At 43.0% G+C, this 15,326-nt stretch overlaps 1 protein-coding gene across 1 annotated transcript in view; it reads left to right on the top strand.

Annotated features, from left to right (window-relative positions):
* The first annotated feature begins 6,941 nt into the window (after positions 1–6,941).
* ANXA3 (annexin A3) overlaps positions 6,942–15,326 on the top strand; it is a 30,290-nt gene continuing 21,905 nt past the window's right edge. Inside the window, exon 1 of the mRNA XM_018557912.1 lies at positions 6,942–6,968. Within this exon, the coding sequence (XP_018413414.1) occupies positions 6,954–6,968 (15 nt within the window). The 5' untranslated portion in view covers positions 6,942–6,953. The remainder of the gene's footprint in view (positions 6,969–15,326) is intronic.

The raw sequence follows: 15,326 nt of genomic DNA, 5'->3' as shown, positions 1-15,326 counted from the left end.
GTAAAGTTTCACAATTAATTACTGCACATATCTGGCAGAAATATAGAGCACAAGAATATAGGATAACTAACCATTCACAGGGTACAAGACCTTCTGTGAACCATTCATAGAGTACAAGGCCTTTTGTGAACCATTCACAGAGTACATAGCAGTCTATGAACCATTCACAGAGTACATGGCATTCTATGAACCATCCACAGAGTACAAGGCGTTCTGTGAACCATACACAAAGTACATGGCATTCTATGATACCATTCACAGAGTACATGGCATTCTATGAACCATTCACTGAGTAAATGGTATTCTATTAACCATTCACAGAGTACATGACATTCTATGAACCATTCACAGAGTACATGACATTCCATGAACCAGTCACAGAGTACATGGCATTCTATGAACCATTCACAGAGTATATGGCATTCTATGAACCATTCACAGAGTATATGGCATTCTATGAACCATTCACAGAGTACAAGGCGTTCTGTGAACCATTCACAGAGTACTAGAAGTAGCTAGAGCTCCTTCTACCGGCTGTAATGGCATTCGAACAGCTATACGCTGGGTGAACCCATTATAACTAGATCCTCATGGTGTTGCTGGTAAGTGCCTGGGAGGGACATCTCTATGACAGGACCCGGCTGCATACTGACCCAAACTGGTACACGCGCACAGGTCTGGATGCACGTCCCAGGACGCAGACTGTCCCTCTTGGACGCAGGTCTCTGCATGGGTGCGCATGCTGTATTGCTGTGCACAACCATGTGAATGAGGCCTAATAGCTGGCTGTTTTCCAGTGCTGATTGCTGGAATGAAGTAAACATGGTGCTGTGCATTAAGAATTTCTTATATGGTTGTTTAACCCCTTCACGACCAGCGATGTACAGTGTACATCGCTGGCATCGGGGCTGTTTAAACAGACCCCCGGCGAGACTCTGTTTAAACAGTCGGCTTTACAGTAGAAGTGATTCTGGCGGCTCAGCTGCCGCCAGATCGCTTCTACAGGCCGATGAACGGGTCCCCCCGCCCGACACCCCCGCCATGTTCCCTGGGCTCCGTTGCCCCTCCTACGGGCCCGGGACCGGCTTCTTTGGTGTCGGTGGGAAGCTGGGGAGGAGATGGACGCAGATTGCATCACTTCCGATCCCATAGCTGTAAGTGCTGGGCTCCTGAAGCCCAGCTATAAGCTATTGAAGTGCGATCTGCACTTCAATAGCTTATTGAGAGTGTAAAGGTGACACTGGGGGTCAGCACCACCTTAAAGAGTACCTGTCACCACCATCTGCTATCACATGGGGGACTTGTAAGCCCCCCTATGTGATAGCAATTAAAGTAAAATAAAATGAATGTAAAAATAATAAAGAAAACATTTAAAGTCCCCCGTCCCTGCGAGCATGCGCGTCTTTACGTAAACATGCGCCGGGTGTGCCTACGTATTAAAGCGACTAACGCGCTACACACGTTGGGTATCGCCGCGCATGCCGAAGTGATAGCAATAATTCTAGTTCCAGTATTTTGGGGTATCTCTAAACTGATGACCTGTGGAGGCTTTTAAAGTGTCATCTATGGACTTTTTGGGGTACTGAATTTTGTCGCGATTTCACCGGCACACACAATTTTTAACCTGGGCATGTTGGGTATCTATTTACTCGTTGTAGCCTCATCTTTTATATTTTATTAAACAAATGGGTATTTTATTGTGTTTTGGAGCATTTAAGTGCAGTTTTCACTAAATCTTGGGGTTTGATAAGGAGTTGCGCTAATATCGTGCAACATAAAAATTTGCAACTGCCACCATTTTATTTTATAGGGTATTGGCTTTCAGAAAACATATAATGTTTGGGAATTTTAAGTAAATATAACATGCAAAAAATGAAAAAAAAAAAAAAAAAGGCCTCAGTCATGAAGGGGTTAATGTTTATATAAACTTCCACTCTATGTTGATAATAGCTCGTAAAGACGAAACCTTTAGTTAGCAGGTGTTGTGTAAACAAATATGACAGACTTTAAAACAGTTCTCATTTGTAGGACAGCTTTCCTAGGGATAACAGTATGAGGAGAATCCCCCCATTTCCTTTGTATATGTACTGAGGTATAACAATCAGTGTATGTGTGTACAGTGCGGCCTCTCCTCCTCACGGTCACACACCGGCTGTGAGACATTTCCTGAGGTACATGGAGGGGAGGAGGACATCATCCTCCCTCCTATTACAGAGAAGGGTGCGGCTTGTTTAGCCTTTACTTTCCTCTTTCACGTCGCACAGAGGAGAGCACAGCACTGTGACTGGGTCAGACAGCTTGGTGAGTTCTATATGTATACAGTGTCAGGGTTGTTCTTCTGCCTCTCAGTACACAGAGGGTAATATAGTGGCAGCTTTGTGTGTGTGTTCTTATGTGTCTAATTGTACTGTGTCTCAGCCCTGGCAGCAGGTTTTCTCATTGCCTCAGGCAGCAGTGTAACACATGAAGATAACCTTATAGGAAACCTGGACTGTTCATTCCATGGTTCAGCTTTCATAGTGCACTCCCAAACTCTGTTAGCATCTCAGCTGTGGTTAAAGAGTACACCTTTTTACAAACAAATCAAAAAAATATAATATAAATGTACTCGCATTTAAGAAAAGCAAATTGCATTTAATAATTTGTATTGGAGCCTGCAGTGCATTGCAACCATGTTCAGTGGGTGCAATGCTCAGGCTTCTGCAGACTGTTCCTCTGGCATTATGTCCACATGGAGCAACACACCTTCTTCTGTTATGGGGTTGGAGGGAGTAATCAATGGACTGCAAGTGAGGTGATGTCACCACAGTGGCAGATAGGACTTGTTCATTCACCAATCCAGATTTAGTGGCTCCGTCCACTGAATAGTATGCCCCTGGAAAAAGCACCACACAATTCAGGTAAGTGGAGGCAGTTTTAAAGTGGGGGCTTAGGGAAACTTGACCATGTTACACCGTAAGGCTCCATACCTGTGTGCTGTGGTAACCCACGTATGTTGATGCACATGAGGTGCAATGAATGGCACTACAGCACACCAATGAGCAACACATGCGTCACTTTATGCATTGCAGTAATGCACATGGCCTTAATATCGGTGTAACATAAAAATGGTCAGAAAGGTGTTTCAATCCAGTGCAATGACAGGCATACTCCTTGGGCCATGTTAGATGGCAATTTGAGCAATCCTCTACAATCTCAGCTACTACAGTGCATTCACAAAGTATTCAGACCCCACCGCCCCTCCCCCCTTCACTGTTATGATACTGCAGTTGTTTAAATTCTTCTTCCTCATTATTCTACACTTAGTACCCCATAATGACAAAGTAATAAACAGAATTTTAGAAATGTCTGTGAATTGATTAAAGGGGGGAAAAACTGAAATATCACATTTGGCATAAGTATTCAGACCCTTTGCAACAACACTTTGAAATTTAGCCCGGGCACCTCCCATTTATCTTGATCGTTGCTGAGATGTTTCTACACCTTGATTGGAGTACACCTGTGGTGAATTGATTGGACACGATTTGGAAAGGCGCACACCTCTCTATAGAAGGCCCGACCAGCTGACGATGCATACTGTATTAGAGCAAAAGCCATGAGGTCAAAGGAACTGCCTGCAGAGCTCAGAGACACAGATCTGGTGAAGGCTACAAAAAAAAATATCTGCTGAACTGAAGGTTCCCAAGGGCACAGTGGCCTTCATAATTCTCAAATGAAGAAGTTTGGCACAACCAGAAGTCTTCTAAGAGCTGGTCACCCAGCCAAGCTAAGCAATCTGGGGAGAAGGGCCTTAGTAAGAGAGGTGACCAAGAACCAGATGGTCACTCTGACTGAGTTACTGAGATCCTGTGTAGGGCTGAGACAAAGTCCTAGAAGGACAACCATCACTGCAGCCCTCCATCGATCTGGCCTTTATTGCAGAGTGGCTAGACCGAAGCCTCTCCTCAGTGCAGAACACATGAAAGCCCACCTGGAGTTTGCAAAAAAGTACCTGAAGGACACTCTTGACTTGAGGAACCAGATTCGCTGGTTTGATGGAACTGTTTGGCCTCAATTCTAAATGTTGTTATATCTGGAGGAAACCAGGCACCGCTTATCACCTGCCCAATACCATCCCAACAGTGAAGCATGGTGGCGGCAGCATCATGCTGTGGGGGGTGGTTTTTAGCAGCAGGGACTGGGAGACTGGTCAGGGTTGAGGGAAAGTAAATACATGTCTCTATCTGCAGGGTTACGCTGGCAATTTTTTAAATTTTTATAATTCAAATATGTGACACTTCTTTAAATGTGTTATTTGTGTGGAAAGACTAGCAGCCCCTTAGCATTCCCTGTTCAAGAGTGCATTCGTTGTTAGGCATTCCATGGTCTGTGTATTTCATTGTCATATGACCGAAAACGCCTGTGAGTAAGGCAGGATGGAAACATTTATCCACATATGTTACAGTTTGCCGTCTGACCCTGCTTTTTGAGTGTAAGCATATGAAAGTTGGGTGTTCAATAGGTTATACTGATAGACTGTTTATTCATGGTCATTACCAGGATGGAGCTTTCATTTCCATGCCCTACACATGTGACACACACTCCCAGTATATTTCTTGCTATCATTTCTATGGAATTATATAATGTCGCACTGGCCTGTATTGAATGGAGAATACTTTAGTTTTACGGCTGGAGTTCCGCTTGAATGTATTTAAAATGTTGTTTCTATGTACAGTTTGTAATCGTCTGATGTTTTCAATCAAAAAGAGAAAAGAGAAAAGAAACAGACTCTCTGCAGTAATGATTGTTAGCCAGAGACCACATGATCTGCACTGGGGAGCAGCTTTTAAGGCTATAAAGATACTTTTGTTATAGAAATAATAATGTGATTTGGTAATGTTGACGTGTCCAATTGACCAACTGAAGTGTGGACATTAATGATTGGCCCACTTTAAATGCAGAGTCTTTTGGGAGACCTTTTGCAAAAAATAATAAATGCGTGAAAGAAACAATTAGCATTTTTTTTATTGAAGCCTGCAAAACATTGCAACTAGGATCAATGACTAGTGAGTGCAATGCTTAGGTTCCTGCAGACTATTCCTCCATCAATGGACTACGAGTGTGGTGAGGTCACCTCACTTGTGCTCCATTGAGAACTACGAGTTCCACTGCTGAGGTGGCAGATGGGACTGCACTCTTCTATTCACAGATCTTGTGAATGGAGAGTTACGGAATGTTACATCCTAAATATGGGTGAAACATGGTCACAAACGTGGATTATTGTTTTAAAACACTCCTACTAAATTTGTAACTGTTATGGATATCTGTGATTTACAAAGCTATTAAACCTGATTTTTACCAAAGCCTTGAAGCATGATATTGTCTGGGTGAGTGCAATGGGAATTCCTGAGCCTTGGAGAGAACACTCTGGTATTAGGAAATTATTTTGGAAATATGTTGCTTTAACAATCCCTAACGGCTTAGGGTGTGTTCATCAGGTTTAGGAGTGGCATCTTTCTTGCATCACATCCTGAATGTAATATAAAGACAATGAAGCAGGATTACAAACATTTTTCCTACACGGGGCTGTAAAAAAACTGCCCTCCAGACAAAGCTTCCAAGGTGCTGAGCCACCCTTCACTTAGTTCTAGACTGAGAAACCTAAAGCACACAGTCACAAAGCAACGCTCTACCTGTGACATATTTGGCTGTACCTACTGTCTTTCATTTACAAGAACAGGTTTAGTGTTTAATATAGTGCCTCTGGAAATGACCTGGTTTTAATTTAATACACGCATACATACACACCCCAAATGGCATTCATTGTGTGCATGGTAAGAATTCAACCTGCATGGGATTGCATAGATTTGGTGTTACATTTTTGGGTACCTGTGAGGTACGTCTAGCTGTTTAGGGATGAAGCTGATGTTGGGTTGAACACCCGACTCCAGACAAAGCCGTTCTCTTTTTAGTTTTGGGCAGATATATAAAGCGTGAATGCTTTTGCCAAGTCTTATTCCTGCCATTGCCCCCCATCAGGGAGATTTACCTTAATTTTATTTTGTCCCTGTTACAACTGGATAAGAATAAGGGGAGCAAATGTCACTGGGACAGCAGGAAGACACAAACTATAATATTAGCTTTGACAGAGGTTCCAATGCTCCCCCATCGTATGGAGAAAGTGTTTTGTTTTTATTTGTGCTCCTATTGGAGAGATGTCCCTTCACTTCCTGTCTCAACAGGAAGTGGAAGGATTTCTTCCAAATAGGGACACAAATTGCAAATAAAAAAAACCTGACATGTTTTATCCCTTCTGTTTTGAAAACTGAAACAAAAGTTTTTTTGGTCTGAGTTGGACTACAGAATTAGGAATTACCGATAGGGAGTTAAAACACATGTTGGTCTGGGTTGGACTACAGAATTAGGGTTTCGGACAGCAAATGTAAACCCATGTTGGTGTGGGTTGGACTACAGCATTGGGGTTACAGATCGCAAATGTAAACACATGTTGGTCTAAGTTGGACTACAGGATTAAGGTTATGCATAGGAAATGTAAAGCCATGTCGGCCTGGGGTGGACTACACGATTAGGGTTACGGATAGCAAATGTAAACTCATTTTGGTCTGAATCGGACTACAGGGTTAAGGTTACAGACGGAATGTAAAACCATTTAGTAGTCTAGTCTATTTCCCACAATTACATCTGTCCTTTCCCAATTGGCTGCAATTTTTTTTTTTTTTGTCGGCACAAAATAATAATTCCAGTTTACAAACAGACTGCTGGAATTCCTCTAATTTTGATTGTGAATACCCTTCTATTTTTGGAAGTGCATTTTGGCTGTATTGTACTGAATGTTAAGAGTAGTAACTGTTAGCATTTGTAGTTACTGCATATAATGTAGCCATCAGACTTTATAATGTAAAGCCATTGTTACAGCTCTTTTTTTTTCTTTAACAGGTTAATTTAACTTCAAAATGGCAACTGTGTGGGTAAGTACAGTGAAACTTTAAACCGCTCAGTTAAAGACCTAGATAAAGTCTTAACTTTATGCATCAGTGAGCCATGTTGTCAACATTAATTTCCGTACCTTCTAATCTGTAACTTCAGAGTCAGTCCTGAAATGCTCCCACCCTGAATGTTCCCGCAGTAGGTGTTGCATACTATACTATAATCCACATTTTAGGCTTAAATTAACACTCCCAAACATTATATATTTTCTGAAAGCCAAGACCCTATAGAATAAAATGGCACAATTTGCAAGCTTTTACGTTGCATGACATTAGTACAACTTATCAAACCCAAAAATGTTGTGAAAAATCATGCACTCAAGTTAAATTTAGTGCCCCAAAACACTATATAAAACCATTTTTTTTGGTGTAAAATATAAAAAATTAGGCTGAGTAAATGGATACCCAACGTGCCCAGGTTAAAATTGTGTGCATCCGTGAAACCAACAGAATTGAGTACCCAAAAAAAGTAATAACACAACGCTTTAAAAGCCCCTACATAGTGGGAATCCTTGCTTTTTCTCTCTCCTCCCCGCTTGCTGCAGCACTTTGCCCTAGTGGGCAGGAGAGAAACTGTCACAGGAGGCCGAGCAATGTGGGGGAGGAGAGCGCTGTGAGCGGGCAGCATCTCTCCTCAGCCTCCTGTGACTGATTTTAGGAGAGTGGTGTGGGCGTGGAGACAGCCAGCGCTGTCACAGGAGGCTGGGCTCTCCTCCCCGCACTGCTCACTCAGCCTCCTCTGACAGCAGATCCAGGATGGAGAGCGGTACAAGCAGTCAGTGATCGCTGAGTGTTTGTATATAATTGAGGACAGAGTATGTTCATTCATGATTGTGGACACAGTAAACATACAGTAAACATACTAGGTACTACTACTACATACTAGGTACAGGAACACTCGGTATAGAGGATTCCTGTTCATTGATAACAGGGGGCTGCAGAAAAAGAGATTGAGGACTCTTTGTCCTTCAATCTCTTTTTCTATTTTAAGAGAGAAATATCAGGGGTCTGTTTTAGACCCCTAATATTATTTCCCCAAAGCCCCTAAAAGTAAAGTAAAATGTAAAAATATTTAATAATTAAAAATATAAAGTTTATAAATTTTGAAAAAAAAAAACACTTTCGGTTTTGGCCTGACATATTATTTTTTCTTTTTCATTTCGGTTTTGTTTTTGTTTTGAAATTTTTCATTTTGGTGCACCTCTATAAATAAATATAAAATACTCAAGAATAGTGTAATGTACATGCAGCCTTATTCATAACAATGTAACGTACAATTTTTGGAAAAAAATCTCCTTGCAAATTCATTTCTGTAACATTGGTTTGAAACTCTTTTTGTGCCATAAAGCACACCTAATGCAGAATGGGAAAAAGTTCTTAAAGCGAACCTTTGCTAATGCAGGCAAAGCAATAGGTTCAATTTATTGGCCATCCCACTAGCCACATATATACTTCTTTTTTTTTTTTTACCAGGGGATGTTAAATACCTGGCTACTGCCTGGAGCTCTGCTTTAAGATACTTTAATGATGTGAATCGGGGGTGATATAATCAAAATCTAATAAGACTGTATTAAGAAAAGTTTTAGAAAACCATGTGACCAAGATCCCTTGCTCCAGCTCTCATTTACACAGGCATGGTCATAGTCTACAACTGTATGCCTCTATGTAAAAAACTGCTGCAGAAGGTATCGCAAATGGGCCTATTGTAAACAAAATTGCATAGCTATTTGAATTAATGTGGGTTTTTTTTACACCATGTATAAAGCTGTGGCTCTTGTGCAAATGGGGCAATTTTTTTTTAAGTGGAACTGGGCATAATTTGGGATGAGCTCTGGTTCGGACCAGAGCTCAGCATGTAGAAGTCATCCTGTGTGCAGAGGCCGGCGGTGTAATGTAGAGGTCAGAGCTCAGTATGTACGCAGTGCAGAGGCCAGCAGTGCAATGTAGAGGTCGGAGGTCAGTATGTATGCAGTGCAGAGGACGGCAGTGCAATGTAGAGGTTGGAGGTCAATATGTATGCAGTGCAGAGGTCAGCGGTGTAATGTAGAGGTCAGAATATGTGCAGTGCATAGGTAACGCCGAAAGAACAGGTACTTGCAGTGACGCTTTTCCTTCCTTCAGGTGCTGTGTCCTCTTCTCTTCCTCTCCTGGTGGTGGGGGGCAGGGAAGTTGCCTGCATCTTCTGAAGCGATGCCTTCAGCCGCCTCATGCTGTCTCCTGGCTTTAGTTCCCGCTCAGCATACCTATCCTGCCAGCCAATCGGGTGCAGCCTCCCTCCCAGCCTATAGCAGCTGAAAGAGGAGGGAGCTGCCGTTCGTGGCAGCCGAGGAGCCCGATCGCTGCACGGGCATCAAAGGATTCTTTTCCTCCTTTTAAAAACGGCCAGCGCCGCTCCAGCAGGAAACACTTCTTTTATTTTTTCCTTTCTCAGCCGCTGCAGCAGAGCGGCCGGGAGGGGTCAGATGCAGCAGTGCCGTCCGTCCGTTTTTTTACTACGGGCGGACGGCAAGAGGTTAAAAAATGAGCGATTTTTACTGCTGCGGCAGGGGCCGTTTTTGCAATCATCTGAGAGGCTGGGGGGCAATTGCCACCCTGCCCCCCAGCCCAGTCCGCCCCTGGTGTGAACGTACCCTCAGTTTTCCCTTTACATACTCCTCAGTCTGCAGTCAAAACCTCCCACCACATTTCCATTTCCTTCTCATAGACGCTGCTCACTGAGCTCAGAGAAATGTCTGGAGGTTCAGCTCTTAAGGTGGCCAAACACCTTGCGATTACCATTCGATCCGAACAAAATCGAGTTTTTGTACAATAATCGGCCAGTTGATGGGAAGTCAACGATCACAATTACAAAAAAAAAGTGAGGTGCACAATATAGTGAAATGGAAAGTGTAAAATTATACAGCAATCAATGCAAAATAGCACCGGTTATAGAGAACTACAAATCCCAGCAATAGTACATCGCAGAATCAGCACAATGCAGAATACCATCAGCTAGAGGAATATAACAAATGCCAGCAATAGTACATTATAGCTGGCTGTATTCTGCATTGCGCTGTATAATGTATTATTGCTGGGATTTGTAGACCTCCTATACAGGGCAATGCAGAATACCACCAGCTATAGAGGAATCCAGCAAATACCAGCAATACATTGTACATACAGTGTATAATGTATTGCTGGGATTTGTATTCCTCTATAGCTGATGGTACGTTGCTCTGTATAATATACAGCACAATGCACCATCAGCTATAGAGGAATACAAATCCCACTATCCCAGCAATACATTATAGAGCACCATGTGTGGGAAAGTGCAGGCTTACCTGAGCAGTCTTCCAGCAACTTTTTTCTGATATCGGACCTGTCTTGTCGGTGGCTGTCACCCCCCCCCTCCCCCCCCCACGCCTGCTCCTCCTTACTTCTTCTCCCTGCGTCCCTGTGCCGATCTTGGATGCGGGCGGTGAGCGTGAGGCGGGGAGAAGGTGCGGCGTGTGTGGTGCTGTGAACAGGGCCAACTAATCGAAAGCTGATGGATTGAAAACGGGCGGGTCTGGCCGTGGCAAGCGTGAGGCGGGGTAGAAGGTGCGGCGTGTGTGGAGCCGTGAACAGGGCCAACTAATCGAAAGCTAATTAATCGATGATTGAAAACGTTGACAACTTTTTCAATCATCGATTTATAATCAACTTAGTCGATTAGTTGTTGTAGCCCTATGGTAAAGCGCTGCGCAAACTGTTGGCGCTATATAAATCCTGTATAATAATGGGGCAGTCGTGCGGACACGAATGACAGGACTAAAGAAAACGAACACTAATTGTAAGGTGCATGGAGTAAAGGTGCCCAGAGTAAAGGTGCCCATACACCTGCCGATTTATCGTACGATAATCGCGGGTGATCCTGCGATCCTATGATAATCGGCAGGTATATGGGCAGCATGTGACCGCATCTATTGTACGGTCGCACGACATTCGTCTTCCTAGAACGACGAAAGCCGCATGGGCCGGTGTGCGCAATCGCACACTGCTCGCTCAGCATTGCAGTCATCGGCAAGCCCTCCCTCAGCGGGGAGGACTTGCGATGATCGCAAGTACGATCTGCCTGTCCAAGATGGGCAGATCGTACGAAATTTTTATTACCTTACAACCATCGCACAACGAAAGTCGTGCGATGGTTGTAAGGTGTATGGCCAGCTTAAAGCTCAGTTCAGCAGAAATCTCCGCCCCTCCCCCTCTGCAGAAATATGTTTCTCATTGCGTCCTAATGTGCTGTATGGCATTGTGTTTGTGTGGGTGTATGTATTAGGACACACATTAGTCTTTCCCCTGTGTCCTATAAGCATAACACATTTTGATCAGCCCCCACAGAATGAGTATTAACTCCTTAGTCAACTACCCCAAGCTTATAAGCGTTAATCCCTCATTGACTTGCAGTGTATGTGATCTGCTTGAACAAGTGCATCAGCCTCTCAATGATGAATATTCATTGTGTTTGAATTAACCCCCCCCCCCCAGAAATCTGCATAAAAGCATCGACCCTTTAGCACCCAGTCCCCAGCTCATGTGTGTTAACCCCTCAGTGCCCATTCCTTTGTGAATGTGATAACCCCACAACAACCAGTCCTACGCCCATGTACCATTTACACTCTTCTACACATACTGCTTGCTGCTCTACCCTCCACACTCTTCTCCTGCACATACCGCCCTTTGTCAGACCCCCTTACCCTGCTCTTGCACATACTGCCTGCTGTCATAGCCTTTGTACTTCTCTCCCAAACATACTGCCCCTGTCATACCCACCACACTCTTCTTGCACATACTGCCTGCTGTCATACGCTCAGCATTCCTCTCTTGCACATACTGCACACTGTTATACTCTCTGCACTCCTCTCCTGCATGTACTGCCCACTTAAGACAGTTCTTTAGCTTTGTTTGTTATATCCCCAACCTCTTCTGTTCTTAAACGGGCACGCTTTTTTTGCTAGTTACCATGTTAAAGCTGATATTTATTGATTCAGTTTACATTTACTTTGAATTAGGGATGCATGGATACCATTTTTTTCCCCCAGATTGAGTATGACTACTGATACTTCCTCAAGTACTCACTGATACTAACTATAGACTACCTTTTCATTTTTTTGTGTCATGTAACCGTTTTTCTAAAACAATACAGACTAGTGATTTAAGGACAGTTTCTTTATAGTTATGAAAAACTGTAACTCAAAAGACATTATAAAAAAACATTTGTTATTTGCTTTTCACAAAGTTGTGAAACCTCAAGCAAGTGGGTTGGTCTGGTTGCAGTGTGAAGGAAGGGGGGGTGGGGGGGGCGTTAACAAGCAATGGTGGGGGTTACTGAGGCACTCTTCCTTCTGTCTGGGCTAAGATGTGTAGTCCCTCTACTGCTTGGAGTCAGTGGTGGAGCGCCAGGGCCTACAGGGTCTGGGCAATACATCAATCCATTATACAGCAATGTGGAATGGCATCGGCTATAGGGGACTACAAATCCCAGCAATACTTTTATTCTGCATTGCTGTATATGTATTCCTACATGCTCTGCTCCAGGGTGCTGATCTGATGTCTTGGCGGAGTGCCTCAGGAGGGGGAGACATGCATAGGATATCAGGAGGGGGAGATGTGCGGGCCAGCGAAAGCGCTGTAAACAGGCGCTGCGTGGTTCGCAAGAAGGCTGCCGTGTGGTCTCCAGCGAGCATGAGTTCTAAGGCAGCTGCTTCATTTTGAAGCATTAAAGGGCCGGCTTCGGTTTTTGGTATCGGGGCATTTTTATGCGTATCGGCACGGATACTGGTGTAGCAAGATTTTGTACATTTACTGGTGACATGTATGCTATAAATGACCTTGAGACCCACATAAAATATTTGTGTTCGATAAGCAGTCACATTCCCGGATGTACATCTCCTCCTATGCTTATTTTGGCTCTTACCTTCATGGTGTGGTTTTCGGATTGTGGTTTACAAGGCAGATTTGAATTCTTTTATCAATAACGTTGTTGCTATTAAAGTGGCAGCCATGGGTTAAATAGTTGCAGACTTTTTATGGTATGAATGTGCAGCTGTACATACATTGCATTAGAACTAGTTTATCCAGTTTCTAACAACCAGCATTTGTTCTGTGCATGCTATTACTATTTAAATGCACAGTAGCCTGTACTTCATCCTATGTGTTTTTATTGGTGTCTTGGTCCCTCTTGGCGTTATTCTGATCGTTTTCTGTTACAGTGAACAGAGTAGCTTTCTAATGCCATCTAAAACTAAGAAAAAAAGTTTGGTGTATTAACTGTACTAAGCCAATTATTATATTAGGCCCCTGCACCCCATTAATAGAATGAATGTTCTTTTACAAAAATATTGTCTATAATGAACCTGGTTAACCTCCCCACAATACATGCAATTTGAAGTTGTATCAAAGCCTGTGAGCTGTACTTCAGCCAGTTTTATGCTTAATGCCCTGGATAACAGGACAATAGCTCATTGCAGTGCACACTGTAGTGAGGTGGCCTGGAATGTGACAGTATGGAAAATCTTTTGTGAAAACGATTATCAGAACTTCCTGATACAGAGGATGTGTACTAGTCATGTTTCAGCCTACGGTAAAACAATAATTTGCGTTCAGAATTTGTTGGAGACTGTGTAGGAGAAAATACGTGGCTATTTGATGAACTGTTAGTCATGCTCTACTGCTTTGTGGTAAGGCAGCTTTTTTTTTTTTTTATTAACACTGGCACAGAAATTTATAAGATGGGAGGATACTGAGCCAATCAAGTGATGTTTAAGGGAGAATCCGATTTAACACTATCAGACATCTCAACTCTCCCGGATGTTCCGGGAGTCTCCCTATTAGATCTGCTCGATAAAAAAACCCTTTTGCTTTTTTTTTTTTTCTGACATCGGGGCCGCCGTCAGTCAGAAAAGAAAAAAAAAAACGGCATAGGAACTAATAGCTAGATTGCTATTGGCTATTTTAATTTCCAATAGCCGATAAGCTACTGCACCCGCTCACTGCTGCTGTCAATCAGCAGAGGTGGACCTGAAGTTCTCCATCAGGTCCACCTCTGCTGACTGACCACAGCAGAGGGCGGGTGGAATAGCTAATCTGCTAATCTAACAGAAGGCCACAATCCTAAAACAAAACATGGCATCAAATAAAAATGACCCCTGTTCAAACGTCTGCATACCATTAGTTCTTAATACTGTGTATTTCCTCCTTTAGCATCAATGACAGCGTGCAGGCTTTTGTAATAGTTGTCTATAAGGCCCTGAATTCTTGCAGGTAGTATAGCTGCCCATTCGTCTTGGCAATATGCCTCTAGGTCATGCAAAGTCTTTGGTTGTCTTGCATGAACCACACATTTGAGATTTACCCAGACTGGCTCGATGATATTAAGGTCAGGAGACTGATGGCCACTCCAGAACGTTCAACTTTTTGTGCTGTAACCACTGAAGGGTCAACTTGGCCTTTGCTTAGGGTCATTGTCGTGCTGGAAAGTCCAAGAGCGTCCCGTGCACAGATTGCGTGCAGAAGAATGCAAATTGTCTGCCAGTATTTTCTGGTAACATTCTGCATTCATCTTGCCATCAATTTTCACAAGATTCCCTGTACCTTTAGAGCTCTCTTCTCCCCCCCCATCTCAAACATCAATGAGCCACCACCATGCTTCACAGTGGGGATGGTATTCTTGTCGCTATAGGCCTTTTCCATCTATATAAAGTTCCATTACCTTGTTATGCAGATCTTTTGACAGTTTTTTTTTTTTTTTTACTGCTTCTCATGGCTCAGTTTCTTGCCTGCTAAGTGCATTCACGTAAGAGCTAACAAACTCACTATTTTATACAGACACTAATTGCAATTTAAAAAGCCACAGACGTAGGAAATGAACCTTTTAATTTCCATTTTAACCTGTGTGTGTGTTACCTTGTGTGTTTGTAACAAAGCCAAACATTCCAGGGTATGTAAACTTTTGATCAGGGCCATTTGGGGGATTTCTTTTATCATTATGATTTTAAAAAGGAGCCAAACAAATACATGATAATAAATCGCTTAATTTGATCACTAGCCATTTGTTTGGCATGATCATTCATATTTTCAATGTCAATTCCAAAATGTCAGGATTTCTGCCTGGGTGTGCACACTTTTGATGATAGTTTTATATGTTTAGTTCTGGATAGTGTTGGGTAGGATTAGAACTGCTGTCATGCTTTTACTTGGTTCCAGGGCTCTATTTACTGTCCTGCTGACAACCATTTCACCAGACCCGGCAGTGTCAGGAAAAACCTGGAACAGGGACACAGACAGAAATAGGAATCTGACAGGATTTTAGCCTCCCCCTAC

The sequence above is a fragment of the Nanorana parkeri genome, unplaced genomic scaffold, assembly GCF_000935625.1.
Source record: "Nanorana parkeri isolate BGI_ZX_2015 unplaced genomic scaffold, ASM93562v1 scaffold310, whole genome shotgun sequence".
In the NCBI taxonomy this organism is placed as follows: Eukaryota; Metazoa; Chordata; class Amphibia; order Anura; family Dicroglossidae; genus Nanorana; species Nanorana parkeri.
This window is presented reverse-complemented; position numbering and strand designations above follow the sequence as displayed.